The sequence below is a fragment of the Myripristis murdjan genome, chromosome 9 (genome assembly GCF_902150065.1).
Source record: "Myripristis murdjan chromosome 9, fMyrMur1.1, whole genome shotgun sequence".
Taxonomy (NCBI): domain Eukaryota; kingdom Metazoa; phylum Chordata; class Actinopteri; order Holocentriformes; family Holocentridae; genus Myripristis; species Myripristis murdjan.
In genome coordinates this window covers 17,161,477-17,173,718 of record NC_043988.1, presented here as the reverse complement: position 1 = coordinate 17,173,718, position 12,242 = coordinate 17,161,477, and the positions used below count along the sequence as shown (strand labels likewise).

At 43.9% G+C, this 12,242-nt stretch overlaps 2 protein-coding genes across 2 annotated transcripts; both read right to left on the bottom strand.

The window, feature by feature from the left end:
- Window positions 1-534: 534 nt before the first annotated feature.
- On the bottom strand, window positions 535-4,879 carry LOC115364721 (protein limb expression 1 homolog). The gene is made up of 6 exons (XM_030059282.1): window positions 4,627-4,879; window positions 3,634-3,839; window positions 2,819-2,959; window positions 2,600-2,695; window positions 1,130-1,207; window positions 535-1,005 (listed from the first exon to the last, which is right to left on the bottom strand). Exons 1-6 carry the CDS (start codon window positions 4,709-4,711, stop codon window positions 535-537), a joined length of 1,077 nt encoding a protein of 358 aa, XP_029915142.1. The 5' UTR covers window positions 4,712-4,879.
- A 1,280-nt stretch (window positions 4,880-6,159) lies between these two features.
- riok2 (RIO kinase 2 (yeast)) lies at window positions 6,160-11,994 on the bottom strand. Its single transcript, XM_030059577.1, has 10 exons — window positions 11,808-11,994; window positions 10,550-10,688; window positions 10,334-10,450; window positions 9,701-9,876; window positions 9,484-9,572; window positions 9,192-9,383; window positions 9,000-9,092; window positions 7,728-8,126; window positions 7,248-7,344; window positions 6,160-6,702 (listed from the first exon to the last, which is right to left on the bottom strand). Exons 1-10 carry the CDS (start codon window positions 11,871-11,873, stop codon window positions 6,541-6,543), a joined length of 1,530 nt encoding a protein of 509 aa, XP_029915437.1. The 5' UTR covers window positions 11,874-11,994; the 3' UTR covers window positions 6,160-6,540.
- Window positions 11,995-12,242: the final 248 nt, after the last annotated feature.

Genomic DNA, 12,242 nt, shown 5'->3' with positions numbered 1-12,242 from the left:
AAGCACAATGTTTACTTCAACAATTTCCCTTTAAAACCGTATGTACACACACCGCACCTCACCAAGCCCCAAATAATCTGATGATGACGACCTGTGTATATCAAGAACTCCTGAATAAGTGCTGCTGAACTTAAATCATATTGTTTATGATTGACCTGCCAAGTGATGGTGCTCCTTCCCTCAAAAGTTCGATGCACACAAATCAGATTTCATGGCCTGTTCTGCTGAGCTTATTACAAAAAACAAACATGAGTCACAGTCAAACAGACCCTGTTTCTGGTATCCACCAAATATGTCACACGCCTGCCTCTGGCAACAGTTCTACCAGTCTGGCACCCAAACAACACGTCAGCATTCCTCTGGATTGTTCCAGATTGCTGGGTAAATCCTGGTCTGGTTGTTGTTGCTTCCAAATAACAGACACCAAATCTCCAGTTACAAGGCTTTCATGCTTACAGATCCTCTGAATCATACAAGACCTCCAATCTTCCACCCTCTACCTTCTGTCTTTCACCCTCCACCTTCTGTCTCAGTTTACTCAGGGCTGGTCAAAGGCACGTGGGTTTGCTGCGGGCTGGGTGTAAGACTCTTGGAGGGCGGTTGGTTTTGTTTGCCAGAGGTTAGGCAGACTCTTTGCTTAGTGTTTTTATGGGGGGTTGGTGACCGGCTGCAGGGTGGGGTTTTATGGGCTAGTGTATCCTGGCTGTGTATTTCCTGTAAAGGATGCTGCTCCTGCTTGTATGTGTGACTCGGTGTTTGGCACAGGGGCTCATGTGTTTGGTGTATGTACACTTGACTCAGTGCCAAGCTGAGGATCTCTGTTTTCTCCTTGTAGAAGCGGAGCTCTGTGCCTCGACGCCGGGCCAACACCAGCTCCCTCTGAGCCACCTGCAGCTCCTCGCCCACTCGGCCCGGTGACCTCTGTTCCCGTCCCAGCCAGTCCAGAGCCATGCTGCTGCGCATGTACTCATCAAGCCCACGCTGAGAATAATAGGCAATCACACTCTGAGAGAGAGGAAAAAGCAGCAATAAAGACAGACGGTTATGATGAAATATTGCATCCAACTTTGCCCTAACCAAGGATTCTTTAATCTAATGAATTAAGATAGATCCTAGATGGGAACTGTACCTGTCGAGAGCACTGCCTTTCCCTCAGAGCCTTCAATGTCCCGTTCCAGTGCAACAACTGGAACACTGTCATCATCTCCTAAAGAGAGAGAGAGAGAGAGAGAGAGAGAGAGAGGGAGGGAGAGAGAGGTTTGTGCAGCCCCATGATTAATGACACAGATCACGAACACAAACATCCAGCATTGTGTAAGTATGTCAAAGATAATGGATTCCCTGAATATTTTTTTTAACCCATAACCAAACTGTGGATGATAAGCTTGAAAAGATATTCTAAATCTTCATGTACCAGGTAGGCTTTGCACCGATTTAGCAAACCATAGCCCAGCTGAACAGCTGCCATGTGTTACAGCTGGTGACATTAGTGTTAAACAGAGAGAGTCTATAGATTAACTTAGACTGACCTAATAAGACACAGCTGGAAGATGTGACACGTTCTTTGTCTTGGGTTGAAGTCCACAGAATACCTGCGAAGCTGTTTACGTGTTCATCTCAGTATCACTCCATTTCCAGCTATACATCTGACATACACCGCTTGTCCTAGACTGTGACCCTGTCTGCCTGACTCTTTATGTACCAGACTGTCTGACACTTAATGCATGTAGGCTGTATATCAAAAGGGTTGTTCCAAAATTAGATATCCGCCATTTTGGGAAAAGACAGCCATGCTCGCACATTCACTAAGGAAAGTTAAGTATCAGACATTTGGTTATAAAATAATTCTTTCTTTTGAGGGCAAAATTATCCCTGTTTCAGATGCTTCCTGCTGAATTTCAGGTGGTGTCTTGCAAAATAATAGTGTTTTTAAATGAAACCGATTCAAACATGATCTGCACACATGCAAATTCATGTGGGACCTGCAAACCTGTGCATGCAAGTGTGTGTGACTGTGTGTGCAGACATTTAAGTGTGCATGTGGTGCAGTGTGTGCACATCTCACAGTGACTGAGTCAGTGTGTATGTGTGTGTTACTTAGAACCTGTCCATCTGTATGAGCCCTCTTTTAGCAGGAATGATAATGAAGCCATTTCCTCCCGCTAATAACCCTCTGCCCGAGACATATGCTTGTTTACATAGAGACAGAAATATTAGGTGTTTCATACCACCTCTCCCTGCGAGAAGTCTGACTCTCAGTTTGACACCAGGACTTGCTGACAGAGATGGAATAGGAATGAATGCATGAAAAGACAGCTAAGTTCTAATTAAAACACTGGAGAACGGAATTACCACCCACGGGGGATGTATTATGAGTTTAATGGATGAAGTGTCATTTATCTGCATTTGCAATGTGATAACATAATTATCTGCAATTATGTATGTGCCCCTCTGTATCCCTTGGTACAAAGCAGCAACCCACAAAGCTCAAATCCTTTGAAGTATATGGACCTTTCATATGATTACCACATGACCCTACATGATTCGAGAGCACAGCTACAAGGAAAATAGAATTTGCAAAACGACGTTTAGCTTCTACCTGGAACTCCAGCATGGTGTGTCCTTGGTAGGAGTGGAGCAGCAGACTATAGGTTCCTATACTGGTGCTCGTGTCACATGCATCCTCTAATGAGACCTGTATAGAGATGACAGGGCAACACAGTGAAGGTCAGGAGGTATTTCCATTCATACTGAGAAAAACATTCTCCCCCACACTTTCAGTTTTGCGCCTCTGAGTCTAGTGCTGGCTGAGACTCACAGCGCTGTCTGTAGCTGCCTGCTGCAGGCTCTGAGTGATAAAATCAGGGCTGATGCGTCGTGATGGCAGCTCATTCACCAGCGAGTTCATCAGAGCCACACGAGCTGCATCTCTTCGGGCCTCTGCCTGAGTCTCACACACCTGAGGATGAGGAGGAGTATGGAGGAAGAACCAACATGGAAAAGGAAAGAGCGCAGAAGGGAAATTACAGGAAAACCATTTGTTTCAAAGTGAAATGATAGCTTCTCCTGTTATATATGAGTAAAGGGCTCATTAGTGCAATTTTGATTTGATACTTCTGATGGAGTTGAGCTGAGAGAAGTGATCATGGGACCTCAAATCAAATCAGCAGTCAGATTACAACATTAGAGGCAGTCATAGATAACCAATCACACGCCTGCTCTGAGCTGGGAGCTGCTGCACAGACCACAATGAGCCCATTGAAAAGCATCATGGGATTTAAGCTGAACCAAATCAATACAAAGCGACCTCAGAAGTGTGTGTGTGTGTGTGTGTGTGTGTGTGTTCATTCCTGTTGGACTGCCTTCAAGTGCTCCTTATACACTGCTTCTGAGTATGATGTTGCAAAACCACCTTGCGTGCATTAAAATGCATTGGCAATTTACAGACAATAAGCAAAGTGAAAAGTAGATTTTGATGGCTGTTGAGTTACTTTGGATCACTTCATATTTCCAACAGTGTTTTACAGGAGCACAGTGGTGGCAGTGTATGCATGTTTGGTAAACTAACAAGTGCATCAACTGAGCTGGCTCTTTGTGACGAGACAAGTTGCGTTGGAGTGACAATTAACACACCTTATAGTTTCCAAAGCAGCTTCCTCCAGGTAAAGTGACATAGCAGACATACGGGGGACCAGGGGAAGGGGAAGACTCATACAGCAGCAAGCTCTCTGATTGGCTGGCTTTATCCCGCACAGGCCCATTGGATTCGCTGGCCGATCCATTCAACTGGCTCATCTGCTTTTGCTCCCAGAAATGATGGAGCATGGCCACCACATTCACTACACAGACACATAAAAAACATAAGAGAGAGATCTGGAGGTAAAGAAGACTAAAAGTGTGCAAGATAAATATTAAAAACTCCAAAGTGTTGTAATCATGACACGAAGCGCACACTGCTGGGAGGTTTGTTTATTCATCTGAAGCAGACAGACAATTCATCAGTCTTGTTTTAGTTGCCAAAAAAAAAAAAAAGAAAAAAAAAAAATAGATGAAACATTTTCTGTGATATCACCAAAAGCGAAAAACTGTTTCATTTTCATTCCTACAGTCTGACTTGACAGAAAACTGAACTTGTAGGTTTGGGATTTGTACTTATGTGCAAATATGTCTGTGAAATATCTGTTTTTATCTATTAAATAGAATCAGCATTCCCAGGCAAGGTTTATTTAAGTGGAATTAGGTTCTGCAGGGGACCACCCTATCGTTCATGCTGATGCTGCACGGATCAGCATTCCTTAAACCTCTGAGTGTTTCCTGTATCCCTCACACTACAAAACAATTCACTGCAGGTCAGTCTAAGACTGCAGGGACAACTTGACTGATATTGGATTCATGTATTATGGCTGGCAGGGAATATCACAAAGAAACAATAAAGCAATGATGAGTGGCTAGACTGTGTTTTCAAGGGTATCATTTTTTTCCACATCTTAAATGTCTGTTCAGTAGAAGACAAAATTGTAAGAACTGTGTTTTGCTTCTACCAAACAGATTCTGATATTTAAAACAAAGACCAGCCTATTTGCTGTTGCACTTTGTATTTAAATGTGTTGTTTCTCAGCTACTCACAGTCTTTGGGGCCGCTGTCAGCCTCGCTCTGTGACAGGTGTTCCATCGTGATGCTGTCCTGAACTTTCACTCCGCTCATCCTCATCCACTGCTCACTCCTTGTGTCCCCCAAAACACTTTCAGTTCAGCTCACACATGCTTTATCAAAACGGGTGCTGCTGCAGCCCACAAATGACCCTAAAACAGAGCAGCCTCCATCGTCGGTGCAGTTCAGGGCGGGAACGCCGTCAGGAATGAGCCCAAAGTCCTAATGCCCCTTCACTCTCCCTTTCTCCACCTCCGAAACTCCCTCTCTCCCCTCCTCCTCTCTTGTGTGAACATCTCACCAGGGTTTCCCCTCTGAAGCAGACCACCTTTGTCACCCACACTGCCTATTAACTCAGAGGGCCCCTCACTCCTTCTGCACTCACACAGATACACACAGAGGTCCGGCACTGGAATGCTGCACCCCTCCCCTCAGGCTGTGCAGCTGGCTAATCCCTGAACAGAGTCAGACAGTTACCGACCTGTGAAAAGTTGCCAAGTTGAACCACTAAGCAGCACAATATAGACCATCTGAAGAAAATCTGGGAAAATACCAGTGGTTAGGTATCAAAAAAATCCAGTCTATGACAGGATGAAGCTGTTTTCAAGGCAACGCTCCCTAATATTCTGTGTCTGAATCTGGCGTTTGTAAGGGAAGATGGTTGAGGGGGGAGTGAGTGGGATGGAGGCCTGGTTCTGACTTCACACACTAGTCTGAGCTCCATTCACCCTCTTCATATGAATGGCCATTGTTCAGATCTGAATTCATCCACTCTCTGAAAGCCTCTTACACATTAATGAACTAAATACTGAGAGGGGAGTGGTTTCTTAGCTCCCAAGTCCCCTCTCCTTTTTGCGTGTTATGCGTGCCTCACTTTGTGCGTGGGTATGTGTCAAAAAGAGACAAAGCAAATGTGCATGCATGTTCATTTCCTGTGTCTTTTCAGGGTGAATGCATTGGTGTCATGGAGCATGCATGTTCCCATGTGTTTGCGTCTCTGAGTGACTCTGTTGAGCTGATTGGCTGGTGGGAGGGTGGATGCAGTGGTCCTTTCAAACAGCCTGTCTAGTAGTTGGAGACCTTTGAACCTCTGGGCATTGGCAGAAATGAAAGCACTCCATGAACTTGAATTCTATTTGAATCTTAAATCTACATACTCATCAGTCATTCTGTCAGCCTTATCACTAACCTCGAATGAACTTGGGAGGAAGCAAATGTCGCAATAGTTAAAAAGTACTTTTGCAATGCGATTGTAGATAGATGTGATCTTTACACAACATTTCTTTTTTCAAATAATGCTGTCCTACTCACCAGTGAGGTTGTTTTGCAAGAATGCACTGGATGTCAAAGCTAAAAAGAATTAAACTACTCCTGGGACAGATTTAATATTAAAACTGACACATTTCTGCTGTAGTAGCACACATTGGGGTTGTCACGGTCACTGGTTTCGCCCTTAATTCAGGCTCAGGGAAGACAAAATGTTTTCAAGTGAGTAAGACATACTGCGATAACAATGTTTAATCAAGGCTTTATTGTACATCGTACAGCCTGATTAGTATGAGTGGTACTCATTTACACAGCAGGTTGAGCATGGCAGTTCACTGCAGTTCAGCCACCCAGCGTGAGGGCTGTGTGAGTGCAGAGAAATACACAGTTTGCATTGATTGTGGTGAGTTCTCTGCTGTGTCCATCTTGCCATCCTTCTGCACGGTTCCACATTAGTGCAGAAGTGTTGAATGGGTACTCTCTTACTGGGATTTCTCCACTGCCATCAATCATTGGGTGTTTACATCACTTCAGATGAAGGAACAGAGGAACCAAGCAGACAAAACCCCTGTTGACACGTTTTCCTTTTTCCCCACTTGAGTGTTTCTTCCCTGTAGCGCCGTTTATCCCCAGAAGGAGGCACTCTCCAAACTAGACTTGATGTTACTTTGGTTCTCTCTCCTGGCTTTGGTCACCAGGTTGGCCTCTCCCTTCTGCAACCGTCTCCTCTGAGCTGCCTTCTGCTGCTTGTTTAGCTGCCTCCGCACCTTCTGACGGACAACCTCCTGCAACACACACAGTCACAAAGATGTCATGCTACCGCAAATGCGTACACACCGTCTGCAAGACAAGCACATGCTGTTTGTGTGCATGTCTGTTAACTCTACGTTTTAAAAGTCATCTGAAACGTTCTTTCAAAAACAGCAAAGCCATGTGAAAGCGCTCTGGCAACTCTATCATACTGGTGTAAAGTCATGTTCTGGTTGCTACGGCCCAAACTTTACAGTTCCCTGCTAGTTACCCTCAAGTGACTGACAGCTGCTGACTTGCTCACTACGTTTATGATTCTTAAAACATAGCTTTCAACTAGATGCTGTTTAAATTATGTCAGTCTTCTTCTCTGCACATTTTGCTTCTTTGTTTGCTTTTATTTGGTCAATTTTTTATTACTTTCTTGTACTTGTCTACTTGATTTTAACAACGCAAAGCTCTGTCAACTGTTTTGAAAAGGGCTATACAAGTGAAGATTATGATAATCATTCTTTTTGTAGTAGTAGTAGTGTCTTGTAAAAACTATAGACTGGTGTGTGTTGTGTGTCAGTGTACTAACTGGTGGTATGGTGGAGCAGCTCCCTACGCTGCCCAGTGTGGCCTCGCTGTCTGTCCTCCTCCTGTGCGCCGACACATGTAGAAGGCTGTCTGAATCTCTGGGGGAGAAAAAACACACACATAATGGAATGTAATTATGTCACACTTTAAAACAAAACGCATTCACTTACTTTTGATGTCTCTTCTGCATTTTTAAAAGCGGGCATAATTTGACACAGAGGACTATATGATAAAGTAAACAGGCACCAAGTGCAATAGAAGAGGATGAGTATTTCCAATCACCTTGCATAGCGGGTGACTATGACAAAAATTCACCATCCATTTTTACTATTTTGTCAAAACCCCACAACTGGTGCGTGGCTCTGTGTCACCCCTGCTGATTTAATACACAGAATTTGCAGCCACATACTAAATTCAACTCATTTCTTAGGTGGATGCTTATTTTTCTTTCTGGTAAAAAAACAGAAGCAATTTTCTTTACCTGAAAGGTTTGAACTCTCTGTTGGAGGCAGAAAGGTCCACCAGCTCTGGACACACATCCTCTGCTTCCTTCACCTCTTCCTGCAGGTCCTCCTGTCCCTCTTCATCTAGCCGAGCCTCAGGCGCTCTCTCAGTCTCTCCCTGTGTGTCTGAGTGTGTGTCGCTGACTTTCAGACCCTCCAGCTCCAGCACTGCATGTCTGTATTCTTCCATGTCCACACTCTCCTCCTCCTCCTCTTCATCTTCTTCTTTCAACACTTCCTCTTCTCTTGCCTCTTCCTCCTCCTCCTCTTCATCTTCCTCTCCCTCGGGTCCATCTGGGTGCAGCAAAGCAGCATCTCTCTCCAGATCTTTGGTGAAGCCGCTGGCTGAGATTTCAACGTCTAAAGAGCAGGACCGCCTGAGACACCAAAAGATAATTCTCACAATAAGTCATTATTGTAGTCATAGTCATTATTCCTATCTATGTCCCAGCCAATCTTTTAAATAAAGAGAAATAAGTCAATTCAGCTCTTTTGTAGTAGTGGTGTTCTAAGCCTGCAAAACTTTAGGCACACCCAACACATTTAAGGAGCACTTTACTGAAAAAAACAAACAAAAAAAAAAACAGGTAATGCTGTAAAATCATTGCAAACTGGATAGTCTAGATTTACTACATATCCACACTATTCCAAATAACACAATTCTAATAATCAAAATCACATTTAAGGTCACTATCGAATTAAAAGTTTCCAGGATAAAAAATGCATTTCCCTGGGCTCGGTGAGGGTGTCTTCACATTGATTGCATGCCAGAAACCTTTATGTAGATTGTTTTCTCATTGCCCACTAGGGCAATGTCTGTTTACCCAATGTCTGACTGTTTAAAAATTTAATACATCTGACATCTAAAAAGTGTGAAGTCACTGTCTAGCACACACCGCTATGTATTCAGTTTGGAGCATCACTTTGTTTTCATAACAGTCTGGCTGGAAAGGTTTCAATTATCATCTGGTTGACAGTTGGTGTCTGTAGGAACATTTTGTGTGAGAGGAGCCCTCAGGAGGGGGGATCTAAGCTTGGTCAATAAAAACTTTGACATAAATAAAATCAACTCAGTGATGGCCTGACTATAACATAACAGAAAACAGCAGTTTCGGCGCTTGGTCTATAAGTTATTCCCCAAAGTCGTTCTTGATGTGTTAATTGCAGGCACAGCATTAAACCCAAACTTCAATTTTGGTTGTATTTCTGACAGAAATGTCTGCAGTTTAAAAATAAATACATGTAGTCACCTGATGTCTTTGAAGGTTGGGTAGAGCTCACTCTCATAATTGAATCGTTTGGCAAAGAAATCTCTGACACATTTGACATCTCGGTCAAAATACCTAGAAACAAAGATTACAGGAGTCAACGACAACAATTCTTTCAAAGCCAAGTCTTTGTCTTCCTGTTTGATTTCATAACTTCATGAGAGAGAGGCTGACCATTCGGCATTGGGATGTGAGGTAGACACCATCTGAGGGAAGTCGATCATGGTAACGTGGTCCTGATCGTCCAACATGAGGTTGAACTCGTTAAAGTCTCCATGAATCAGGCCGTGATTGGCCAATTTGACTATGAGCTCCATGACTTCGTTGTACAGAGCTGGTGGGTCCTGCAGCTCACGCACCTGACATCTAAGAGAGAGACAACACACACAGGTTACGCCACAAACTGAATATATATGTATATATGACAAAATGTACAAAAGTGAGGAGGGATTGCTGTGTTACGTACAGCGGATATCCATTGATGAGTTCCATCACTACAGCATGTCTGTTGTAGTCCACAGGCTTGGGAACAGGAAAGCCTCGGTCATACAACGCCTGGGAAAAGTAAGGAGATGACACTGAAGCTATGGTCCATGGACCTCATCTCCATCAAATGACTCTGCTGCCTCCTTGTGTCATGAAACAGGCACATCAGTGACTGTGTCTGATCTGGTGTTTATTACCTTCATGTAGGCAAACTCTTTCATGGCAGAGAGGCGAGACAGGTAAAGCCAGGACATGTTTTTCCTGTGTTTGTGGTAATCTCTCTTGTTCTTCAGGTTCCTGAAGGAGGTACGTCCCAATCTGTGGAGCTTCAGAGCGTACTGCTCCCCCTCTGGACTTGCCACAATGTATATATCTACAGGAGGTGGGCACAAACGTGTGTAGAAAAATGTTTCAGACTTCACAGCATCTCCTTTACGACCGCTTAAGATTAATTGACGACAAAGAACTGATTCTCATTTAAAACAGCTTGGAAACCATGAAAAAGACCAGATTCTCATTTACAATAACAGCTGGGGGGCAACAATAAACCTACACTCAAACACACACACACACACACACACACACACACACACACACCACTTCAGAGTTAGGTACTTGACTCAGCTTCACAATCACTGCTAAAGGTACAGAAATCACTTTTGTTCACTACTCCCCTCCTCATTTTCACAGCCAGTCGAGGGATTTCAACTAGTCAAAGTTCACTCACATGTCTATTTTCTGATCTTCAGGTTTCCACTGGCCAAATGTAACAGAGGAGTGTTTTTGTGGATGTATGTACAAATACGATCATATTTTGCGATCATTATTACCCGACTCTTTTCCGACGCCCATCTGGTTGCCAACAGACATCAGCACTTCTCTGGAGCACAGGGTCTTCAGGGCTAGGTAGTCATATCCTCCATAATTCAGCCTGTAGCCCTGCACAGCTGAAATCAACATGCACACATATGGATTTACATGTGCCATCTCTACTGGCTTCTAGCAGCTCATGAGGTGTTATCAAGCATTCTGTTGTATTTTCTTACTCTTGGTACGTTCATAGGTCACAAGTTTGTGTTTCACGAGCTCCCTGAGGATCTTGTTGCAGCCCCCGTGTTTGAGGCTGGCGATGGAGGACAGGAGACTCACTGGAACAATCTCATGGTTCTTCATTCCCATCTCAACCTACACGAGGTGAAGCACATCTTTAAAACACACAGCTCTCTGTGACAGACTCACGGTGCAGAATATCATCACTGCTGCTGACAGTGTTACATCGACTGTCACAGCACAAACGCCCTAACACACACTTGTTATTTCTGACTGTAGTGTGATCTAAGAATCTAAGCTTAATCAGCTGCTGCACTTACTATGAACTGCTCTGGGTAAAAGTAACGTATATGTTTACTTCCTGATTTGATACTATCACAATACTTGGGTGCAGATTTGATATGCATTGTGATTATCCTCGAGTTTGTGCATGTAGAGTTTCATGATGTTATTATTATCCTAAATGTCACAACGGGCCAATTTATACAGTGATGTCAAGTTCCAAGAAAAAAAACAAACAAAAAAAAAAAACAGCATCACTACAGTGAAATGGCTCCTATGGGGCTGACATCATCACATGTGAATAAAATTGGGCTCACTGAATCCAGAAGCATCTCAGATTTCCAGTCAGACTAAATTTATGCGACTCCGAGATTGTTTATGTCCCAGTTTGCACAGATACACCATTTTAGAATAAGCAAAAAGAACACATTTGTACTGCTTGCAAAAACCTGCAGGGCGTGCCGCAAACTGCATGGGATTAGCACAAGGTGGGCATGTCTGCAAAGGGGAGGCCTGCTGGTGCCCACAGAACCCGTTTTCATTCAGATATCTGGAGGTCAGAGGTCAAGGGAATCCTTTGAAAAATCCTTTGACATTTTGTCCCCTTGCTGACAGCCTACCATGACAGGCTTGGTATCACTTTCATACGATACCAATGTCTTTCCGACAGTGCTATAGTAATAAAATAAATCGATCAAAAGTAGATTAAAGCCTAAAACGACAAAGCGGTAGGGACACCTGTGGTCCCATACTTCAAGATAATGTAACATTATCTAGCGTTAGCCCTCTCTCGCGGTTTGCTTGGTTCGTAAGACGTAAATGGTGCAAAAACACCACTTTAGAGGCAATAGTGAATAATACTAAAGCGGTGGTCTGATGTAGGACTGTGACTCGGTGGACTGACACACTCCTCCAGGCTAAGCTAGCAGGCGGTGCTAACCCAACAGGACACGCTCCCCTCCTGCCACTTACCGCCGTCAGGACTCGGAAGTCATCCCGGGACAAATACCGTAACACCACCACGTTTAACTTCCCCATGTCTCACCGCACCTGAACCCCGTTTTTATCACGATTTTCAGTCAACCGTCTGCACTCCCTTGTAAACACACGTGTAGGGCGGAAGCACGGCGGAAGTATTACAGCCCGGACCCGGAAGTAGTGATGGGACGTTTGAAGCAAAGCAGAGAATCTCTAATATGGGTATTATTATGGGTATTATTATGGTAATATGTCGTAGACGGGCTCTGAGCAAAGCTTCGAGGCGTGTACCGACTATATGTACCGACACATATCTTGCCCTGCGTTCCAATACTCATACTACCATACTATTTAGTAGGAGAAAAAAAGATTTAGTATGTCCCAGTACATAGTATGTCAGATGCAGTATGCCAAGAGTACCAGGATGTT